General features: G+C 36.7%; 1 protein-coding gene across 1 annotated transcript in view; it reads left to right on the top strand.

Moving 5' to 3' along the window:
* Positions 1–23,132, top strand: part of LOC107592560 (kinesin-like protein KIF21B) — a 107,838-nt gene that overhangs the window by 63,903 nt on the left and 20,803 nt on the right. The window contains exons 10-27 of the mRNA XM_016282090.1: positions 470–533; positions 609–833; positions 2,094–2,235; positions 2,954–3,092; positions 3,174–3,362; positions 3,679–3,878; positions 5,650–5,757; positions 5,850–6,151; positions 6,843–6,993; positions 7,194–7,397; positions 7,490–7,591; positions 8,296–8,461; positions 10,505–10,565; positions 10,662–10,710; positions 10,875–11,074; positions 11,226–11,300; positions 15,183–15,296; positions 21,614–21,652. Coding sequence (XP_016137576.1) covers positions 470–533; positions 609–833; positions 2,094–2,235; positions 2,954–3,092; positions 3,174–3,362; positions 3,679–3,878; positions 5,650–5,757; positions 5,850–6,151; positions 6,843–6,993; positions 7,194–7,397; positions 7,490–7,591; positions 8,296–8,461; positions 10,505–10,565; positions 10,662–10,710; positions 10,875–11,074; positions 11,226–11,300; positions 15,183–15,296; positions 21,614–21,652 — 2,530 coding nt within the window. The remainder of the gene's footprint in view (positions 1–469; positions 534–608; positions 834–2,093; positions 2,236–2,953; positions 3,093–3,173; positions 3,363–3,678; positions 3,879–5,649; positions 5,758–5,849; positions 6,152–6,842; positions 6,994–7,193; positions 7,398–7,489; positions 7,592–8,295; positions 8,462–10,504; positions 10,566–10,661; positions 10,711–10,874; positions 11,075–11,225; positions 11,301–15,182; positions 15,297–21,613; positions 21,653–23,132) is intronic.

Raw genomic sequence — 23,132 nt, 5'->3', positions numbered from 1 at the left:
TGCTGTGTGTACATTAATGAGGAAAAAAAATGAACTTAAATGATTTTAGCAAATGGCTGCAATATAACAAAGAGTGAAAAATTTAAAATTTATATATATATATTACTCTAAATGAACTAGCTATAATAATTAGCAGTAGTAAATTCTCAAACTATCACGGTGTATTAGTTAACCTGCGTGTAACCAAGTTTAATTAACTAGTTTAGTTGGCCACAGTTATTATTTCTTGGGAATGTAATGTTTCTACTTCTCTTGGAAAATTGTTTTATTCTGTTAATACCCTTGAAAAGGTTTTTCCAAAAATTGTCTTTAGTTTCAAATTTTCAATTTTCTATTTTAATTACTCAAATATAGTTTTCATCTTGAAAATAGTCAAGGAAGCTGGCATGGTGTTAAAAAACGAACAAACAAACATCAATACTTCTTGTCATTTCATTATTGCTGAATAAATCTGTCACTCTTTGAACAGGTGAAACGAACGAGGAGATTGGCAATCTAATCCAGAACTACATTCGAGAAATCGAAGAGCTGAGGTAACATGATGTTCTGCTCATGACAACTTCTCCTCAAAGCAATAGAAAAGAGCGACTCATCTGTCTGTCTCTCAGGTCTAAGCTGCTGGAGAGTGAGGCCATGAACGAGTCTCTGAGGCGCAGTTTGTCTCGCCTCTCCGCCCGCTCTCCATACCCAGCCTCCCACCCGTCTACTCCAGCACTCCCTCTCGGCTCCTCCCCCTCTGTTTCCATGGATGCAGAGATGACAGATGTGATTCGTCATGCCAAGTTAGATGTGGAGAGGCTGAAGAAGAAAGAGACAAATCAGAGGAGGAAGAGGTGAGGTCTGAGGAGCATGTTTGTTTGTTTGTTTATTGATTTTATTTTATTTATGAATGCATTTATTTATTTTATTCTTTTATTTATTCTTTTTTATAGATTATTTTATAGATTATTTATTCATTTACTTTATTTTTGTATGCATTTAATAATTTTTATTTTATTCTTTTGATTCTTTATTTTTATTTTATTAACTTTTCTTTCATGCATTTTTATATTATTATTTTATGCTTACTTATATTATATTTTTGTACTATTTTATATTATTCATTATTTCATGTTTTTATTCTTTTAATGCATTGTTTATTCTCTTATGTATTATTGATTTTTAGTTTTATTCTTTTATATATTTATTTATTTTATTCTTGTGTTCTGTTTTTTCCCCCCATTTATTTATTCTGCTAAAATTTTCTTGAAAAAATGATTTAAAAATTATATTTCATTTTCATGTTGACCTTAATAAATCCACATACTCCATGGAAGATCCGAAAAATATTGATTGATTTTCACTTATGAAAATGTATTTTTGAACGTTTTAAGGTCACATCTAAAATGAAATGATATTGTCAGACTACAATATCCACAGCATGTACGAATTAATTAATGCTATTAAATATGTAGTTAAATAAGTGATTAAATTGGAGACCCTGCTCCAGGTGGTCTTGACACTTCTTGTCTATGTGTCTGGCAGTCTCCTCTGATGTTAGCAGAGTTCTCGGAACATGTTCCACTGATTGTGTATTTGAGAGACTTTAATATGCTTGTCCTCTGCTGTTTTATGTTACTGAGCCAATAAGAGGCTGTAAAATGTGCCAGAATTAGATTTATCTCTATTTGTGCCAGGATGTCCTGACCAACTCAAACTAAGGACAGCAAGCTGGCACAGATACAAGTATCTCTCAGTAAATTGTCCGCTATAATGAATATGACTACAGGAGCGTCCCGCTCTTCACGGGAGAGAGGCCATGGGTAATTTGTGAACCCAACATTACACTGGAAGTCTCAGCTGACCTGCAAATGCTAAAAAGCAGAAGACCCAGGATAAATCTCTGCACTGCATGAGTCCCCGTGGTGCAATTACATGACTATTAAATGAAGTTTGCATCAGATATTGGTGGAATTGTGGCCCGGTCCCTTATTTTTTTGTGTGCAAACTCCTGTGTGAGATTGTGTGATGAATGTCCAATTGATTGCATCAGTGCTGTATTTATGTATGCATCCGTCTATAGGAAATGTAATAATAGTTTGTCTCATTTTTAGTCCTGAGAAAGAAAAAGGTCTGAAGAAGAGAGCCAAGCTTTATTCTCAGGAAAATGGAGAAAAGGGCGAGAACGGGCTGAGCAGGGAAAATGAAGAGAGACGAGAAAATGGAGATGGAGACTCTGATAATGAACCTGAAGGGGTGAGAGAAAAGAGTTTTGTAACGACTGGTCTGCTGGTTACAAAGTTCAAAAAAAGTCATATATTCTGAGGAAAAAGTTTGAGAATGAATTTGAAATGTTTTGAGAAAATAGAGTCATAACTTTGCAAGAATAAAGTGTGAATAAAGAAGAAATTATGTGAATAAAGTTGTATATTATATAAATTACACATTGCAGACAGTGATTAATAAAAATAAAATTCAAAAACGACACGAATCAAGTCTTAATTTTTAAGTCTTAAAATTGCAACATTGCAAGAATAACATTTTACAGCAGCGAGGTTTTAATATGAGAGAAAAAAACTATGTTGCAATAAAGATTTGTTTGCTATTTTTTATGAATATAAAAACAAGAAAAAATATATATTTTTTAAGTTTATAAGTTTGATATCTTTAAACTTAACAATTAAGTTTAAAGAATAAAATCTTATTGCAGGAAAAATGTCATAAAGTAGTAATTAAGCTGTGCTGCATAAATTAAGTTATTGCAAGAATACATTTCTAATAAGTCTTAATATTAAAAAGAAAAAAAGGTTATATGGTACTGTTTTATAAGAATAAAATAATACAATCACAGAAATAAAGTTGTTATATAGCACATAAAAACACTGATGGATGACGTAGCATAATTATATAAAAAAAAAAATTTATGTATGTATGAAAGAAGGTCTTAAGGTTTGATGTCCTTCACCCTGTGCAGGATGGCATGTATCCTCTTCAGGAGGACGATCACGGCTGTGATGAAGAGGAGACCAGGGAGGAGGAGGAGGAGGAGGAGGAGGAGGAGTTCGACAGTGACGAGAGCCTGGTGGATTCTGACTCTGACTCAGATGAGAAAGGTGCATTCTGAGATGCTTTTATTACAAACGTACAGTCAGCCCCTTTTATTCCCTTTTAACCCGTGGCTCCTCATCTCTCAGTCAGCTTACAGGCCGATCTGGCGGACCTGACGTGTGAGATCGAGATCAAGCAAAGACTCATCGATGAGCTGGAGAACAGCCAGCGGCGGCTCCTGATGCTGAAGAGCCAGTACGAGGAGAAACTGATTCTGCTCCAGAACAAGATCAGAGACACGCAGCTGGAGAGAGACCGCGTGCTGCACAACCTCAGTGAGCATCTGCCAGCTTCACATCCATTTGTGGAGACACCGTTTTCATTGTTTGTGATGTATTTCTGGTATTTTTCCAAGGCAAAAGGCCCAAAAGTCTATAAATAGGTGTTTTAATGGGTTAGTTCACCTTGAAATGAAAATCCGGTCATCATTTACAGGAGTGTTATGAAGCTGAATGAATTTCTTGTGGGTTTGGAAAGACATGAGGGTGAGAAAATGATGACAGATTTTTTTTTGGTGTGAGCCAACCCTTTAAGGCACTTTAATAATTTCCCCAGTAAACAATTCTTCCATCATTTTCTTTGTGACTTTAGTGTCCATGGAGAACTACACTGAAGAGAAAGCCAGTAAGATCAAATCTGATTATGAGAAGCGTCTGAAGGAGATGAACCGAGACCTGCTGAAGCTGCAGGCCGCTCAGAAGGAGCACGCGCGTCTGCTGAAGAACCAGAGCCGCTACGAGAGAGAGCTCAAGAAACTGCAGTCTGAGGTGGCCGAGATGAAGAAAGCTAAGGTGAGAGCTGGAGCTTGATTTCTAGAAATACATTAGGAGAAAAACAGCTAAACATTTAGTTGGTTTCATCAGCTGTAGAGATAATTGACTGTAATTGAGAATGAAGACATTTACAGTGCAAACCTTTTATTTTAAGAAGGTAATTAAAGCACAAATTTTCCCATGAGTGTGGAATTTTTTATTTTGTATTTTTTTTGATGAAAGTAGCTGATTCCTCAGGCACAGACTGTGTCCCAGTTTGCATAAAAGTATGTATGCTGGTAGTGTGGAAAGTGCTTGCTTTTGAGTGTGTTGTGAGATGTACCAGTACTGGAAAACACATAATAATACACACACAGAGACTAATGTTCAAAAGTTTGGGGCAGGGTTATTAGAGTTAAGTAAAACTAAAACTGAAAAAGTAAAATAATAAATAAAATTTATTAAGATAAACTTTAACTGAAGTAAAATAAAGCGATTTTTTTTAATTTCAGCTAGTTTAACTTGATGTACCAAAATAACTAAAATTAAAGCTGAAATAAAAATGTATACAAAAAACTATGTAGACATATATATATATATATATATAGGCAATGATTGTTTGTGGCTTACCCTCCTTGTGAAGGGTGTCAATGATTGTCTTCTGGACAACTGTCAGATCAGCAGTCTTCTCCATGATTGTGTAGCCTAGTGAACCAAACTGAAGGCTCAGGAAACCTTTGCAGGTGTTTTGAGTTGATTAGCTGATTGGCATGTCACCATATTCTAATTTGTTGAGAGTGAATTGGTGGGTTTTTGTTAAATAGTAGTTTAAGTCTTTTGTTAACCAAAGACTTAAACTACTTCAGTCTGTGTGCATTGAATTTATTTAATACACGAGTTTCACAATTTGAGTTGAATTACTGAAATAAATTAACTTTTCCACGACATTCTAATTTATTGAGATGCACCTGCATATATATATATATATATATATACTGTATATGTGTGTGTGTAAATGTATATCTGTTCTTATATATTTTTTATATAAATAAAAATATATAAATATATATATAAAATGACAGGAATAAAATGACAAAAAAAACAATAAAATCACAAAAACTTTAAAATAAATTGAAAATGGAAAATCTAAAAAATAATAGCTAATTCAAAATATTTTTTTGTTTATCAAATAATTCTAAAAAAAAAATCTCATGGCTTCCTCAAAAAATATTAAGCAGCACAACTGTTTTCAACATTGATAATAAAAAGAATATAATAATAATAATAATGATATGTTGTTTGAGCAAATTAGTATATTAGAATGATTTCTGAAGGATCATGTGACACTGAAGACTGGAGTAATGATGCTGAAAATTCATCTTTGTATCACAAGAATAAATTACATAAAAACATATATTAAAAAAGAAAACAGTTGTTTTAATTTGTAATAACTTTTCACAATATTACTGTGTTTACTGTTTTTTTTTTTTTTTTTTTCAAACAAATGCAGCCTTGACTTGGCCGTTTCTTTCCAGTGTGACGAATGAACCAGAAACAAATACAGCCACACATTTTAACACCTCTATTTTCACTTATTTAATAATCCTGGCAAAAAGTAAGAAACATGTTCACAAAATTGAATTAAGAATTCAAAATAATGAAATGTACTATAATTTGGGACACATTAATTCTAAAAAAATAATTTTTGTTTGACAAATATCATGTGAACTGGAACATTGTATTTTTAATTTTTTTACTGACACTGCATCAAGTTGTTTCTCACAGTGCTTGTTGGTCATTCCATCTCTAGGTGGCGCTAATGAAGCAGATGAAGGAGGAGCAGCAGAGGAGGAGGATGATCGAGGCCAAGAGGAACAGAGAAATCGCGCAACTGAAGAAAGAGCAGCGACGACAAGAGGTTTGGCTGATGAACAATTAAAAATGAGTGCTACCACTTGTATATCACAGAGTATAAAGTATTATTTACTCCCGATCTCTGTGCTCTATTAGTATCAGATCCGAGCTCTGGAGTCGCAGAAGCACCAGCAGGAGATCGTGCTGCGGAGGAAGACCCAGGAGGTGACGGCGCTGAGGCGGCTGGCCAAGCCCATGTCGGAGCGTGTGGCCGGACGTGTGGCCCGCAGACTCACCCGTTTGGACTCCTTAGCAGAGCTGTCCACCGCTACCACAACAACCTCCTCCGAACTGGAATCCACTCGCTCGGTTTCCAAAATCATACGCCATTGGAATACCAAACTGAATGGATACCTGGGAGAGAATGAGAGCCACGGGACCGGAGGAAACCTGGCCAGGTCAGATTATTAGATGCAGCAGTGACTCGATGAATGCTTTTGAAGGAAGTCTCTTATGCTCACCAAGGCTGAATTTATTTGATGAAAAACAAAAACAATAAAATTGGGAAATATAATTACAGTTGAAAATAGCTGTTTTCTATTTTCAAATATTTTCAAATGTAATTTATTACAAAGATGCAAAGAAGATTTTCAGCATCATTACTCCATTCTTCAGTGTCAAATGATCCTTCAGAAATCAGTCTAATATGATGGTTTTGCTCAAGAATAGTTTATCATCATCAGAGAATGTTTTCCCGCTTTTTGAATTCTTTGGATATAAAGTTCTAAAGAACATTTATTTGAAATCGAAATCTTTTGTAACATAAATGTCTTTACCGTCACATTTATACGTAATTAGTTATAAATAAAAACATATTTTTATGATAATAAAATAATTATAACCAATTATATCAATCAAAACAAATCTTCTTGGATTATTACAATATTTTTACAGTGTTTTTTTTAGTCAGAAATGTCACATTATGGACGTTAAATGCACAATTTTATTTTCATTTTATTTTGTTTTAAAGGTTATTCTAAGAAATCTTTAATTTAATGGTTAGTCTTAAATCTGTTAGGTGACATTCATTAAAAAAAATATGTTCACAACTGTAGGCTATACACTGTGTGTATATATCGATATTTGTAGCAGAAAAAAGTTCCAGCGAAAGAGTACGAGCACGAGTTTTTCAAAGACAGCCCGTCAGAAGTGGCAGTCTCTGGAGAGGAGGATCATGGATATTGTGATGCAGAGAATGACCATCACTAATGTGGAAGCTGATATGGATCGCCTCATTAAGGTGATTGTTGCATTTCTTTTTCTTGTATTCTACATGTTACATATCAAAGTGCATTAGTGATCTTCCTGAAACCCTGTGCATTTTTTGCTCTATAGCTTGGTTTTTTAAATTAATGATTTGTGTGTTTAACAATGGAACAGTTCAGCAATAAAGAAGGATTGTGAACTCGATTAAATAATATGTCTCAATGACACTTCCAGAAACGTGAGGAGCTGTCCGTGCAACAGGAGGCGCTGTTGCGCAAGAGAGAAAAGTTACTGAACGAGGGCTTCAGAGAGGATGAGGAGGAGAGGCTCCTTCAGGAGATGAACGAGGAGATTGATGTGCTCAATGCTAACATCGACTACATCAGTGATAGTCTGTCAGACTGCCAGGCCACCATCGTACAGATCGAGGAGACCAAGGTAAAGGGCATCTCATAAGTGACTGCTCGCTCACCGTATATGTAGTGAGTCACTGGTATTCACATAAGTGTTTTTGTTATTGTTTACTTTAGGATGAGCTGGACTCAGTGGACACCTCAGTGGTCATCAGCTCCTGCTCGCTGGCCGAAGCTCGTGCTCTCCTGGACTACTTCCTCAAAGCCTCTATTGACAAGGCAAGTCCGGACAGACAAATCCAACAAAATTGTCAGTTGTTGTGATTTAGGGTCATCCAGAGTAAGTAAATGCACAGATTAAAAGAATTCATTAGGTCAATAGGACTATTGAGAAGAAAAAAAACACACATTCACTGTCATTATAAAGCTTGGAAGAGCCAGGACATTTTTTAATATAACTCTGATTGTATTCGTCTGAAAGAAGAAAGTCATATACAGCTAGGATGGCTTGAGGGTGAGTAAATCATGGGGTAATTAACATTTTTGGGTGAACTATCCCTTTAAATAGATTAAAAGTGACAGTGAAGGTATTTATAATGTTACACACTAGTTATATTTCAAATATATGCTGATCTCTCTATTCATCAAAGAATCTTGAAAAGTTGTTTCACGGTTCCCACAAAAAGCAGCACAACTGTTTTCAACGTAGATAATAATAACGACAAATGTTTCATATTAGAATGATTTCTGAAGGATCATGTTACACTGAGGACTCAAGTAAAGGCTGCTGGAAATTCAGTTTTTCAGTCACAGGGATGAATTAGGTTTTGAAATATATTTTAAAAAGTTCTTTATATTGTAATGATATTTCACAATATTACAGTTTTTTCTGTATTTGTAATCAAATAAATCCAGCATTGGTGGGCAAAAAGAGACTTCATTCAAAAATACAAAAAAAAAAAAAAATGTGTTTGTGTATATAGGGGTTGCAAGTTGCTCAAAAAGAGGCTCAAATTCGCCTGCTGGAAGGTCAGCTGCGGCAGACGGATGTGATCGGCTCTTCCCAAAATCACATGATCCTTGATGCTCTAAGGGAAAAGGCGGAGTGTATCCCTGAGCTACAAGCTCTAATCCACAATGTCCAGCAAGGTGAGTGTGTGTATATGTGTATATATATTAGACTTGCTGCGATAGATGGTGTTTTCGGTTATACCGGTGTTAAGCCGCAACACCAGTTATGTAATTTGCCTACTGCGGCACCGCCTCCCCACCGTCGTTTAGATATTTTTAAGTAACAAAAATAATTTAGCCTAGTTCAGTTAGAGGACAGACGCTTAAAATCTAAATGCTCAATGCAGCGTGCCGAACCGTGCGCGAACAACAGTGCACCACGGAGCAGGAGTCAGATTTTATTCATCACGTGAGGAGAGTTGACTGACAAGAGTGAGGTGAGAAAGACAAGACGATGGCCGAAGATTGTTTAGAAAGGAAATGCAAAGGTGCCCGTTTGGCAATATTTTAGATTTTGAAAAGCCTGTTGACTGGAAGTTTTTTTTAAACATTCGTTTCTTATTTATTTGGTTCCACAGTGTTTGCTGATTACTTTATTTCAACTTTGTGTATTTTATTTTATTTTACATCAAGGTGTATATACCAACATTGTATCTATTTCCCGTCCTCAGAAATAACAAATACAAACTCTCCACCGCATGCTGTCCAAATCCCTCCAAACCGGTGGCGTTCATTTGTGCTCGACCTGTGCTGATTTGTGCCGTTAAAAGAAACAATGTAACCATGACCTCTTCTTAAATATAACGGGAACTTTACTCTCCACCCCGTTTAGCGCGGGCTCAGAGTTAAAAAAAAGTGTTTGTGCTGATTAATTAATATGAACAAATATTCATGGGGAATAGGCCTAGGTGTTTAATATTCTAACGGCACAAATCGAGCACAAATGAATTGGAACTATTTAGACTCACTGTAAAAAAAATATATATATATATAAAAAAAATAAAAAACTTAATGCTTAATTGTTTCAACTTAATGCTGCCTTGAAATTTAAGCTTAGTCAACTTGAAATATGAAGTTAGTGAAAACTTGGAGCTGACTAAACTTAAAATTTTAAGGCAGCACAAACACTATTTTTTTAACTCTGCGGCCGCGCTAAACGGGGTGGAGAGTAAAGTTCCCGTTATATTTAAGAAGAGGTCATGGTTACATTGTTTCTTTTAATGGCACAAATCGAGCACAAACGAATGACACCAGTTTTGTGCGATTTAGACGAACTGGGGTGGAGAGTGGCGTCACAGCTCCCGAAAATATTTTGGTTATATCTAAGGAAGGAAAATAGATGCAGTGTTTGTTTTGACGGCACAAACGGGCACAAATCGAGCACAAACGAACCGCGCTGGTTTGGAGCGATTTTGGCAACATGGGGTGGAGAGTGACGTCACACGGTCAAAAAAATAACGTTTAATATCTTAAACACCAAACCAGCACAAATGTTCGTTTTTGCGGCACAAATCAGCACAAACGTAGCACAAACGAATGGCATAGTTTTGGTGAGTATTTCTTTTTATGGGGTGCCAACTTCACGGAGATGTTTTATATACCTATTTAAACTTTGTGTCGCCTAAGTAATTTGTTATTTTATTAGGCATATATGGTGTATTTTTATTCGTTTTGTTAATAAAAGTTCTATGAGTTTGACCTTGTTGTTGCTTGAATTGAATCAACGCCGAATTGCCGCTAATTTGAAGGTGAAAGTAAAACGTGCACGGCGCTTTTTCTAGCTATTTGAAAGCCAAGAAATCTGAGGAAAATAGGGAGAACTCAAACTAACAATTGCTTAACGCCGAATTGCGCCAATTCAATTGCCGCTAATTTGAAAGTGAAAGTAAAATGCGCACTGCACTTTTACAAGCCATTTGAAAGCGAAGAAAAGAGGGAAAACTCAAACGAACTAAATCCCAACGGTGATACCCTTCACAACCATTATATATATATATATATATGTATATCTATAAATAAAACGTTTTTGTATGTGTAGCTGACACTGTACTGTAATATTATTGAAAGGAACTGAGAGGTTTTTATTTCTTCAAATTATTATAGTGAAACCAGTTTCAAATACATTCTGTGTTTTTGCAGTTATTTCTGTAAATTTGTCATTTTGTTTCATATATTACTCAGAGAATGGCTATGCGAGCACAGATGAGGATGCGTCTGAGTTCAGCCAGGCATCAGAGGGCGGGTATGAATACATTCTTACAGTACATTCACACATGATGTTGATGAAATAATCTATCAAATCTATATTTGAACTTCACCGCTCAACTCCCTGCTACAGTTTTTCCCAAATGAAGTTGTCTGCGAGTCAAGATGACTTTAAGATAAAGGTAAACTCAAACTTTGTGTCTTAGATTCGATCAAGTAATATTTTATGGCATGACTACTGTATGTTAAATGGCACAGCAGCATTGGAAAGCAGCGCTTCGTTTCTGTTATAACCAGCAGGTGGCAGTGTAGTATTTAGAATTATTTACTGCGTTTCCTCTCAAAGGTTGAGCCTCGGCTCTCTGCACAAATGAAGGCGGTGTCAGCTGAGTATTTGGGCCCGATTCTGGACCTCACCTCTAAGAACATCACTAAGTCCCTGGCTTCTCTGTCGGAGATCCATGAGAACGGCCTGGTCCTCAAAGAGCCCTACTCCAGAGAGCTGGTGTCTCGAACCATCAGCCTGCCTGTCAGAGGACACACTTTGTGAGTGGAAATGTCAAGCTCAAGCCTCACATACTGGAATAAATTATATTCAGTTCTATAGGATCAAGGTGTAATCAGGATTTTGGATTCTGTCTCCTCACAGTTATTCAGGTATTTTGAGCGTAACACAGTTTCTATGCTAATGTTTCAGCCCAAGGCAGTCCAGAGGATATGACACTTCTCCCTTAACAAGGAGGCAGTCATACGACCGAGGCCAGCCGTATAGGTAACTTCATCACCAGAAATCTGACAAATAATGCTTTTAGATTGCAAGGTTAGTTGCTAGGGGAAATTTCAGGGCAACAGTTACGAGAAAAAAAACAAAAAAACACCAAAAATAAAAACAGAAATCTAATAAAAACTAATTTTATTTTACAGTTGTGATCAGAATTGTTGGTACCCTTGGTAAATATGATCAAAAAAGGCTGTGCAAATAAATCTGCATTGTTAATCCTATTGATCTTTTATTTAAAAAATGTACAAAAATCTAACCTTTCATTGAAGAATAAGAATTTAAAATGGGGGGGAAATCTCATTATAAAATAAATGTTTTTCTCTAAAGCATGTAGGCCACAATTAATGGTACCCTTTTATTCAATACGTTTTGCATCATCCTTTTGCCAAGATAACAGCTCTGAGTTTTCTCCTATAATGCCTGATGAGTTTGGAGAACACCTTACAAGAGATCAGAGACCATTCCTTCATCCAGAATCACTCCAGATCCTTCAGATTCCCAGCTTCTTCTCTTCAGTTCACCACACTCATTTTCTGTAGGGTTCAGGTCAGTGGACTGGGACGGCCATGGCAGAATATTTGTTTTGTGCTCAGTGAGACAATTTTGTTTTGGATTATTTGTCCAGCCTTGGCCCAATTTAAGATTTCTAACAGAGGCAGTCAGGTTTAGATTTTTTATCTGTTGTTATTTGATAGGGCTGTGCGATATTGAAGAAAAATGCGATATGCGATAACTCATTAAATAATGCGATATTCGATATGTGATACGATAATGCTTAAAGTGCCACATGCTCAGATGAAACCGTTTTCCTCCGCTGTTGCTGAGTCAGTTCTGTGAACTTCTAACTATCTTGTGTCATATATATATATGGTTATTTGTATGTATGTATGTATCAAGAGCTTCTGTAAAACCACAACAAATTCCTTGTGTTTGCGCACACTTAAGTGGTGAATAAAGCTCATTCTGATTCTGATTCTAATATAACTAGCATACATGTTTCACTTTTTGTGAGAAGGCACCCCTACAACAACTTCTGAAAGTGAACGGTAGTGTTTTACTCTAGCATTACATAAAAGTATCATTTTAACACGAGTTTAGGAACTGAACTGAATAATAAAAAGGAAAAATACAACACTGCGTAGTATTTACTCTATGAATTCAATATGCACTGATTCTTATTTAAGCTACAAAAGTTATTTAGGTAAGAGCAGTGAGTGATTTTCTCTTTGTCTTTTGTTCATGGCCCCAAATATTGCAAGCCGTAGCGATATGCATATTACGATATATATATTTGTGATATTTTGATATATTGCACAGCCCTAATAGAATTAATGATGCAATGTATCTAAACAAGATGTCCAGGACCTCCGGCAGAAACATACACCAACAACATTAAAGTTCCAGCAGTATATTTCACTGTACACATGGAGTACTTTTTTACTCCTGTGTGCACCAAACCTATCTTGAGTGTTTGCTGTTAAAAAGCAATTTTTTTAGTTTCATCTGACCATAGAACTCAGTCCTTACTGTTCCAGTAGTGTCTGGCAAATGAATATGCTGTAGTTCGTTTATGGATGAGAGCATTTTGTTTTCTTGATTTTTTTTTTTCTTTTCTTGAAACCTTCCTGAACAACACATGGTGATGTAGGGGCTGTTTGATATTTAAAAAAAAAACAAAAAAAAACTTTTTTTTGTTAGGCTTTCTGAGCCTAAGACTCAACTAATTTCTGCGATTCTCCAGCTGTGATCTTTGGAGAGCCTTTAGCCACTCAAACTCTCCTCCTCACCGTGCATTAGGATGATATAGACACACTTCGGCCCAATCCCAATTCTATTTTATACCCCTTCCCCTACCCCTCCGCCTACCCCTTCCCCTTGTCCCTTGAAACAGAGTGTCAAGGGGTAGGGGTGAAAATATTCCCCTAAGAATTGGGACACCACTGTTATACCTTCACACGTCATCATATGCCATCTAGCTCCTACAATACACACACCTATACTGGTGTGCATTAGAGCCTTTATTTACCATTTTAAATTAATGCGGTGCTTACTGAGACACACACATATCAGAGATCGAGCAGCTCACACATCCAGGAGCAAAGAAACTTGTCAACGCTGCCCCACGATTTTTATTAATAACAGTTTAAATACTGAATCGCTAGGTTATATTTTCCAGCAACGAGAGGATATAATCACTGTTTTTGAAGTAAACTCACTCTAAAAAGAGAAACGCACAGACGTGCATACACGCAACTTTCATCTCTCTCTCTCTCTCTCTCTCGAATTGGCAATATTTAAGAAAAGGGTTTAGCGATTTCTAATTATTGGGGGGACTAGCCCCCTCAGTGTCTATGGTGGTTATCGTCCTGATCAGACATGAAAATATGTTGTGGCACTATCGTGCAGTCTGTAATGATATGACGTTAGCAAACTTTAGCGATTTTTTGCAAACATTTCTTTGAGTAACATGACGGTAAATATGAACTCACGATTGAATGTAACATAAAACAAATGATTACTTTTCGTTAAAATCTTTATTAATGCCAAAAATGCTTACATTTATGTCTTTTTGTTCGCTTGGGCAGCCATGTTGCTGCTGAAGCCGGTTTACGCTGAGATAATTCATACCCCTTCGTTTGAAGTGTGGTCAAGAAAAATCTTAGTTTGAAGGGCTATCTGGCCCTTCCCCTACCCCTATCCCTCCAACCACAAGAGAATTGAGACACCCACAGGAAAGGGGAAGGGCTAAGGGGTAGAATTGGGATTGGGCCTTCCTCTTCCAGGCAGATTTGTAACATATTTAGTTGATTGGAACTTCTTAATTATTGCCCTTATGGTGGAAATGGGGATTTTCAATGCTCTAGCTCTTTTCTTAAAGCCATTTTCTAATTTGTGAAGCTCAACAATCTTGTTCTGTACATCAGAACTATATTCTCAATGTTTTACTCATTGTGATGGATGATTAAGGGAATTTGGCCTTTTTTCCCCTCACATTTATAATCCTGTGAAACAGGAAGCAATGGCTGGATTATTTCATGTTCATAATCACCCCGGTGTGCTAAAAATGGTAAATATGAATGGGAATATACTTCAGAGATATTTTACTCATACGAATTCCTAAGGGTACCAATAATTGTGGCCAACGTGCATTAGAGAAAAACATTTATTTCATAATGAGAATCTTTGTGTGGGGTTTTCCTGTTGCTTTACAACATTGTAAAACATTGTATTGTAAAAACAAATCAATCAATAAGTAATACACTTATAATTAAAAAAAGTAATACAAATACATAAAAAGGTTTCCTTCACGTTTATATATCTAAGAGCAAAGATATTCTTTGCAGATGTGTTTTAATCATTTCCTTAGACATTTAGTATAATGACAATGTAAAAACCAATTATTTAATTTTGCAAACAACATAATATTTAGTATAAATTTGCATTTATAAATGAAAATGTACGAAGATGGTCCCTTGATGGATTTATAGTTTTTTATTATTGTTATTATACAATTATAATACAATATGTGTCTATTTAGTTAATATAAATATCTAATTTTAAATGTGTTATGGTTGTAGTGTTTACTCTTTCTATTTTAGTTCTTTTCATTTTACTTTTTTATTTTGTTATTATTGTACTATGGCTCTTCATTTACTGCTGCAAAGCACTTGGGTCAACATGTTGATTTTAATTTTACTATACAAATAAATTTGACCTTGACATATACTGCAGAAATAGTATGTTTCGGTAATAAGCTATTCTGAAAACCAACAATTGAACATACTTAAAGGTGAAGTGTGTACCAGCTCTTTCCTTTAATCAGACATGCTGTTTTTTGTGTGTATTTAAAAAAAAAAATTTTTTTTATGTCAGAAGTCCAGATGTAGGCTACACCCCTCCTTCTTCCCCTCCTCTCCGAACACGTAACGACCGCAACGTCTTTTCCCGCCTGACAAGCAACCAGAGTCAGGGTTCAGCGCTCGACAAGTGAGTTGCGCACAAACACACACATACGGCATGAACTATTTATTATCTAGTTAAAAAATCATCAGAGGCTGATTTACCTTTAGGGTTTAATTCCTCATTGTACCTGAGCATGGGATTTTGCACGAGCCCACATGTTCTCTAGGTTTATTTAACTGTTTTCCTTTTCCACCAAGCTAGTTTTTGTCCTTCAGCTATAAGTGAAGGACTTTGCTTTCTGCCAGGTTACTTCGAGTGCTTCATTACAGTATTTTAATCCACTAGTTCGGTACCTCAGCTTTAACCCTACATTTGCCGCAGGCAGTATTGATCTCTAATTGCAGTCAAATGCTTAGTATAACTCAAAGTCGACAGCAGAAGCTACTGTCAGTTCTTCAGCTCCTGCGAATTCCCATTATAACACCACAAGTGCGCACATTAGGGTAGGATAACCAATTATTCCACCCTCTGAAGATGGGTTTTGTTTGCACGTTCCTTCCATAATTGAATCAGCAGCATCTGATATTGCCATAGAGATCTAAATTGGTCATTTGATGCGCCTGTCAGGGATTTATCTCATTATTTCTTCAACCCCTTGAATATTGCATTCTCCTTTTGTGTGTGTGTGTGTGTGTGAGTGTGGGGTAGGACACAAATGGCAGCAGACTGGAGATTTCTCTTAATGTAATTTCTACCAGGCCGCACCATACTGAAGTTTGTTTACAGCGTTTGGCTTGGTATCCTGTTCGTAGTCATACAACCACCTTTAGCACAGTCATTTTGTGTTCTGTGTTAAATCACCATAATTAACGCTGTTTGCTAAGGCGAGCATGACTATTACTGTAGCTCATACTTAGAATTGGGGATTCGAACAAACCCCTGATGGTATTAAACTTAAGTGTAACCCTTCCTGCACTATTTGTGCCTCAGATCTTGCAAGCTTATTGAAGAGAAGCAAAACTTATACTACGGGGGCCGTTGAATGCTTGAATCTGATTGGCTGACGAACGTTCTGAGGTGTGCAATTATTTTCAGGGAAACGCACGGCGAACGTAGTTCCAGGCAGCTCTCTTGACCGCATTACAGTTCCATATCACTTCGCATAGTTAACTGTAATAACGGAAATTAGCATACAGTACCTATACAGCACACAGGAATTACTGCAATCACACGTGCTCGCACACGCACACTACGGTCACGCAGTTTGCACAAAAAGGTGTTGTCAGCGCTGCCCTGACGATTTCATCAATTAGCCTATATAGTGTAGCAACTTACAAATTACAATACAATTCTGTAGCAAATACATTGACCATTTTGAATTGTCTTCATATGTGGTGTTGTCAAAATATGAAATTGAAAGACACAAACCAAAATGGACTAATACATGAAGTTTTTAGGTATTAATTATTATTATTGACAAAACTATAATTGAGTAAATTGACCATGGTGAGTAAAAAATGTATAGGGCTCATACTGACCCCATTTATGAAGTCTCGTGTAGTGATACAAAAAAAATATATATTTTTTAAACATATGACCAACAAATATGTACATGCTGAGGCTCATATACCTGTATAAGATTTATGAAGAAGAAAATAGAATATTAAAGTCCCCATGAAATCAAAATTAAAGTTTTTTGGGTGTTAGTATCAATATGTTAGTCTTAAGGTTATCTATAAGGCAGTGTGCTCCAAAACAGTGACAAAATTCGCATTTTGCCCAAGCTGTGATATATAAACAAACGCTATTGGCTATTTTAAAAAGGGGCGGGGCTGCTTGATATGTCCCGCCCTGTCTTCCTGTTTCAGTTAAAATGATGTCAACACATAGAGTAACGCTGCGTGTTTCTAAGCATTTCAGGGGACCTTTAAGGAATTAAAATGGTCATTTTTTTAATTTAATTTTGTTTATAAAGCACCTTCAGGCTTCAAAGTAACTCCAAAATGCTGTTAGTTACAAATAACATATACGTTTGGAAAATATATTTAAAAAATGACACACTATTGGGTCAATTTGACCCCTTTCTAGGCTTAAACTGCATGCACATGCAGTATTTATGGACCAGAATAACACAGGCTTTTTTGACTTGGTCTAGTAATTGCATAGCAACAGTTTGAACATCCTAGCAACCACATCACAACACCCTAGTAACATGCATGGGCACACAAGTTATCTGTATTTTTAAAGATGTAACAATTCTGTCTATAATAGTCGTTGTCTGGGAATTAACTTTGACAGTTATCATGCAGTGCTAATAAAACTCATTCTTTACCAATTATTTTTGTTTAGAACTCATGTATGTTGACGCACTTTTACATTAATAATCTCACCTGTTATTGTGCGTGTCAGTCACAGTCATTGCGCCCGTCTCAGTCTATAAGCTGTAGTGCGATCTTAATTATTTTCGCCCATGAGACGCTTCTCCACTTGATTACTGATTGGTCCCTAATGGGAGGGACTGACTTGATTAGATTGGAATCCTGACGGCCTTTAAGTCTTTGCTTCGGTTAGAACAGAATAACAAAACCGGACAGCAGATGCAAGAGATTCATGCAGGCCAGTATTAATAGACCTTGGTGTCAGCGAACCAAAGTGACCTGTCAATTGGTCACACTCTCATTATGCTGTTTCTCAAATAAGCATGTGAGCATGTCGTAAGTTTCGTTACTTCTAGTCTGAGTCTATATCTTAAGGCCAGTTCACACCGCACCGACAAACGCCGACAGACGCCAACAGACTAGTCTGTCGGAGTTTGTTGGATCAGTGTGTTACACCTGTCGGCGTTTGTTGGCGTTGGTCGGAGTTGGTTTTAACCCGACTGAACATGTTTAATCGGCGTTTGTTGGGTCGTGGATTGTCTGAGCAGTGTGATATGATTTTCCAACAAACTACAACAAACTCTGACGTAATCTGACCTGGCCACGAACCGTTGCCATGATAATGAGGCAAGACTGCCAGTAGGTGCTGGGCGCGCTTAGGAAAATTTGGACAAACCAGGAAGAGGAACAGTTTTTGGATCTTTGGGAGGAGAGGCCAGCCAGAGCGTTATGCGGTGGGTGTGGCTGAGTATACCAACCGCAACGCGAGGGGGAATGCGATCAGATCGATCGCTACAGCGCTTGGGAAATTTCACAACGGAAATGTATTTGACAATATATTATTATTGTAATAAAACTGCCTTACAATATTACCAAAGACATTAATAACAGTATAATTTTGATTGTTGTTACAAGATCATCCATTTTTCCCCCTAGTTAACTCTCCCTGACTTGAAGTCTGTTGGTGTCTGTTGGGGCAGTGTGAACATGACCGTTATTTTTCATAAAATTCAAAATCCTGCGGCCAACGTGTCTGTTGGCGTTTGTCGGTGCAGTGTGAATTGGCCTTTAAAGTTGCGATAATGCTTGACACTTCATTTACATTTCAGCCAATCAGATGCGATCTGAGGGACTGGTTCATATTGGTTTTTTTTAACTCTAAGAATCTGAGTTCATTGACCAGCGTCGCACGTAGATATGCAATTCGAAGGTGTTTAGCAGGGTTGATCCTCATCGGTGGGGCTGTGATCTTGTCACATGAATTTGTTCCTGTTCAGAATGAGAAAGCTCTTAAAATGATGTGGCCCATAATTCTGCAGTTGTACCTAGTCTTGTTTTGATAAAGCCGAGTTTGTTTAACGGCTGAACACCCCCTGAGATTTGGTAATATGAAGTTTGATATGAAATTAGTGTTTACATACAAAACTGTTACATCTGTAAATTTGTCTTGAGGGCACATATACTAGAAGTTTGGGGTCAAGTCTCTTATGTTCACCAAAGCAGCATTTATTTGAATAGAAAAATAGAAAATACTGTTTTCTATTTTGATATATTATATTCTATATTTTATATTCTATTTTAATATATATCTTTATAAATTTTCACCATCATTACTCCAGTCTTCAGTGTCACATGATCCTTCAGAAATCATTGTGATAGGAGACACTTATTATTATTGTGCTGCTTAAAATGTTTTTTTTTTTAGAGGAATAGACATTTCAAAAGAATAGCATTTATTTGAAATATAAGTATTTTGTAACATTATAAATTTCTATTCTGTCACTTTTGATCAGTTTAATGTATCTGTTTAATAGGGATGCACCAATATGAAAATTTTGGCCGATACCGATAGCCGATTATTCTTTATTTTTGAAAGCCGATAACCGATATGTTGGCCGATAAATCTATATCCAAATTGTTATATACTTTTTGAGAGCCTGATTACAAAAAAGGTCTCATCATTAAAAGCCACATCCCAAACACTTCAACATAAGCAGCCTTGTTTGAACGGTGTACGTTTTAAAAATATTTTTACTCTCCCATTACCAAATTTAGTCATAAAAAAGCCTTACAAATAAATAAAATTATGCATAAATAATGCAAACAAGTCACTGGACATCATTACACGTGTAAAGAATCAAAATGAATGCGCCACAGATCAATAAAACGGAATAGCCTCTGCACGGACAATAATTAAATGATTTTAATTACTAAACCATATTGTTGATGAAAATAATAAGAGAAAAATACAAGTGGTTGTTGTTATTAATAATATATCAATGATTTTGAAAAAGTAACAAATTAATACCACTGTTTTAAATAGCAGCCATTGAGCTGCAGCTCAAGCTGAAGCTGAAGAGCTGAATGAACACGGTAAACTGAAGCGTTTTGCTGGCAGCTTATTTAACTCAAGGAAATGCATCCTGAGATTAATATTAATACAACATAAACATAATATTACAACTTATATATGAAATGACAAATGACGCAGTTATTGCATGCTATAGTCAGAATGTGTGATCCTGTTGTGGATGCGCTCTTCCCATAACAACGCGCTGAAACACAACAACTAAACCCATAGAATTCACAACGTTTTATTATAATAATGTTCTCATTAGAATGTTATATACACGACATTCCCAATCATAGTTATTAATGTTGTGCACTGCTGTTTGAGCTGCGTGTGCTGAGCTAAAGATGATCACCGGTAAACTGAAGCGCTCTTTTAACTTAACCAAACGCATTCTATATGAGATAAATCAGATATACATCAAATAAACACAATATTACAACGTACAATTGCACAAAAGGCTGCAAACGAACAGCGCGCATCTGAAGTGTCTCTGAAGGAAATAATGCATTATTTATCGGCTTTAAGATATCGGCCAAATTTTCTTATCAGGCCGATACCGATAACAGAAAAAATGAGCATTTATTGGCCGATACCGATATGGTGGCCGATATATCGTGCATCCCTACTGTTTAATGTGTCTGCTGTGTATTCATAAAAGTATGCAGTATGAAGGTATTCATTCATTCGTTCAGTTCTTTAAAAACAAGTAAAATCTTACTGAACCTAAACTTTTGAATGGTAGTGTAGTTTATATGGAGTTAAAAAATTGGATGTCAATCTGCACAGACATGTTTAGTGAGTTTGACACTTTAGTCACGTCTTAAATCACATAATATTTAAGTTTTATGTCAATGCTGTTGTGCTTTTTAACATTTATTCCAAGGCAATGTCTTATAAATGCATTTTTAAAAGCTATTTTTGTTTTTGACAAACATAAATTTCCATAATAATCGATTGCAGCTCATAGATATTGACGATAGAGCTTAATACTATGTTCTACCCTGGTTTTACGTTTTCTCCACTTCAAAATACTAAAATAGTTTTAACAACAAAATATTTTCAAAACTATTTCTGTTTTCTGAAAGAAAACCACGTTTGTATATCATTCATATTTCATTCTCTGCACATCAACAATCATCCAAGTTCAAATTAATGCACTTAGTATAACGTGCGAGTGATGATTGGCACGTGCAGCTTTGAATCTCATGTACTTCTATATTGTGTCTGTGAATAGTGAGAGCTATTTAGCCTAGAGCGCTATAGTGTTTCAATAGGAGATGCTGCCCAAATGAAAAAATTGTGTTGATAATACATCTCACTAAAACGCTGGTCTTTTTTATTGGTCATGAGAGTCACAAATAAAAATAAGTGAGTGAATTAAGAAGTGAAGCATCCATTACAACAACACAAGCTCTGGGAATACATCACTGTGAGGCTTGTAAATATGGATCAGAGCTAAGGTTTGGAGTGGGCTCTTCCTGTTAACATTGTGTCTTATACCAGTAACCCCACCCAATGAACTTTGCATAATATTCATGCTAACTCCTCCCCTTTGGTCTAGCCCCACCCCCTGCTCCCGCCTGCTTCCTGGAAGGCTCCTCCCCCTCCCTCTCTGTCTTCTACTGACTCTTCCCACCTTCCCCTAACCCAACTGCCGTTCTGCCCTATAGGTCGGATGACAGCGACTCCTCTCTCTCAGAGGTGCTCAGGTAGAGATCTCTGTCTGTCATTCTGTTTCCTGTTGCCTGGTTGCCCCGCCCGGACACACCCCACCGGGTGAGGTCGTGGCGTGAGCATGCATGTACCCTTTCCATTTGCTTCCTGTGCTGTGAACTCTGAGAATTGAATGAACCTTATGGACGGACTTGTTTGAATAGCTTCAACGATCTTGCAGGTTCAGAGGAAGGAAAACCGATTTCAAAATATAACGTTTGATCTGAATGTACTTGCTTAAATGTCAGCTTATGACACAAAATCATTTAATTGAACATTTCCTGCCAAGCTGTTGGGAAGGCCCTATTAAAAAACTTATTTGACTCTTGCAACAGCTGTGGACTAGCATCAAAAGGTATGTGAACTTACTAGCCAACTCAAAACAATTTTGGTCTGGAGTATCACACCTACCGCCATTTTTGCCAAAATCTCAATGCCATTAGCCAACTGCCTTTAATATTTTTCTCTGATTCCCTAACACAAATTGTCGAAATAACCAGATCTGACAGAGAAGATCTTCAGTAGTCACCCCCAAGGCCATGAGCGTGACTCACCAACCAAACAATATTTTCAGGCAGTCCAGAAGTTGTTTTGAGTCAGCAGGGCCATTAACTGAGGGTTAAGACCCAACCGCTGAGAGCAACACCCTGTCTCTTGATTCTTCAGCGACTATGCAAATGAACCTTATAAATGAAAATCAGCTGGAAAATTGGCTAGTAAGATTCCGACTGAACTTAGCAAGGTTTGTGTCTTTTTGTCCTTTTAACCACCAGTGATCTAATTCGTTTTTTGCAAGTTTCCTCTGGTCTCTGTTGTAAAGAATCCAAAAAATTGGTTCAGACAAACCCCAGAGGTTCAATTTTGTATGTTGCTCAATATTCTTTTCTAATCCTATATAGTGACACTGTGATTCCTCTGGACCCCATTATCCTGACAGCACAATTGCATTTTATTCTTGTTTCTTTCGAGTTGTTCTCATTATACCATTAGAAGCTAATGGCTCTATGATGGAACATGGAGTGCTTGGAACAACTCGGTCCCAAATTTCCTTTGAGAGACAAATATGTTTAAGCGAGGAATCACAGACAGCTGGCTTAACTTGTTCACCAAATGAGCCAGCAGTGATAAACTATCCCCAAATGAAACAAAACAGCATGATGATAAACTTCACAGTATGATGTCTTAGTGTTTCGGCTAAATTGTCTAATCTGAAGCCAGTGTAACTAGTCAGTTTAAATTTTTTTTAGATCAACACCCTCTTTGATCGGCATAAAGCTGAGTGAGTCAGTAGGCAAGGCTTCTTTTCTCTGAACCACAGAGGTCTGCTCTAAATCCCGTCATGGGGATGTTAGGATAAGGTTCATTCATAAAAACTCCTCACTTCGTTTATCCATGAAAAGCACAGAAACTCCATATCCTGACCTCTTCATGCTCGTCTTCTCTTCTGAGGAGACTTGGAGAAGGTCCCCCTTCCCC

The sequence above is a fragment of the Sinocyclocheilus grahami genome, unplaced genomic scaffold, assembly GCF_001515645.1.
Source record: "Sinocyclocheilus grahami isolate Dianchi unplaced genomic scaffold, SAMN03320097.WGS_v1.1 scaffold154.1, whole genome shotgun sequence".
Lineage (NCBI taxonomy): Eukaryota > Metazoa > Chordata > Actinopteri > Cypriniformes > Cyprinidae > Sinocyclocheilus > Sinocyclocheilus grahami.
Note: the sequence above shows the minus strand (reverse complement) of the source record. Positions and strands in the feature narration are given on the sequence as shown.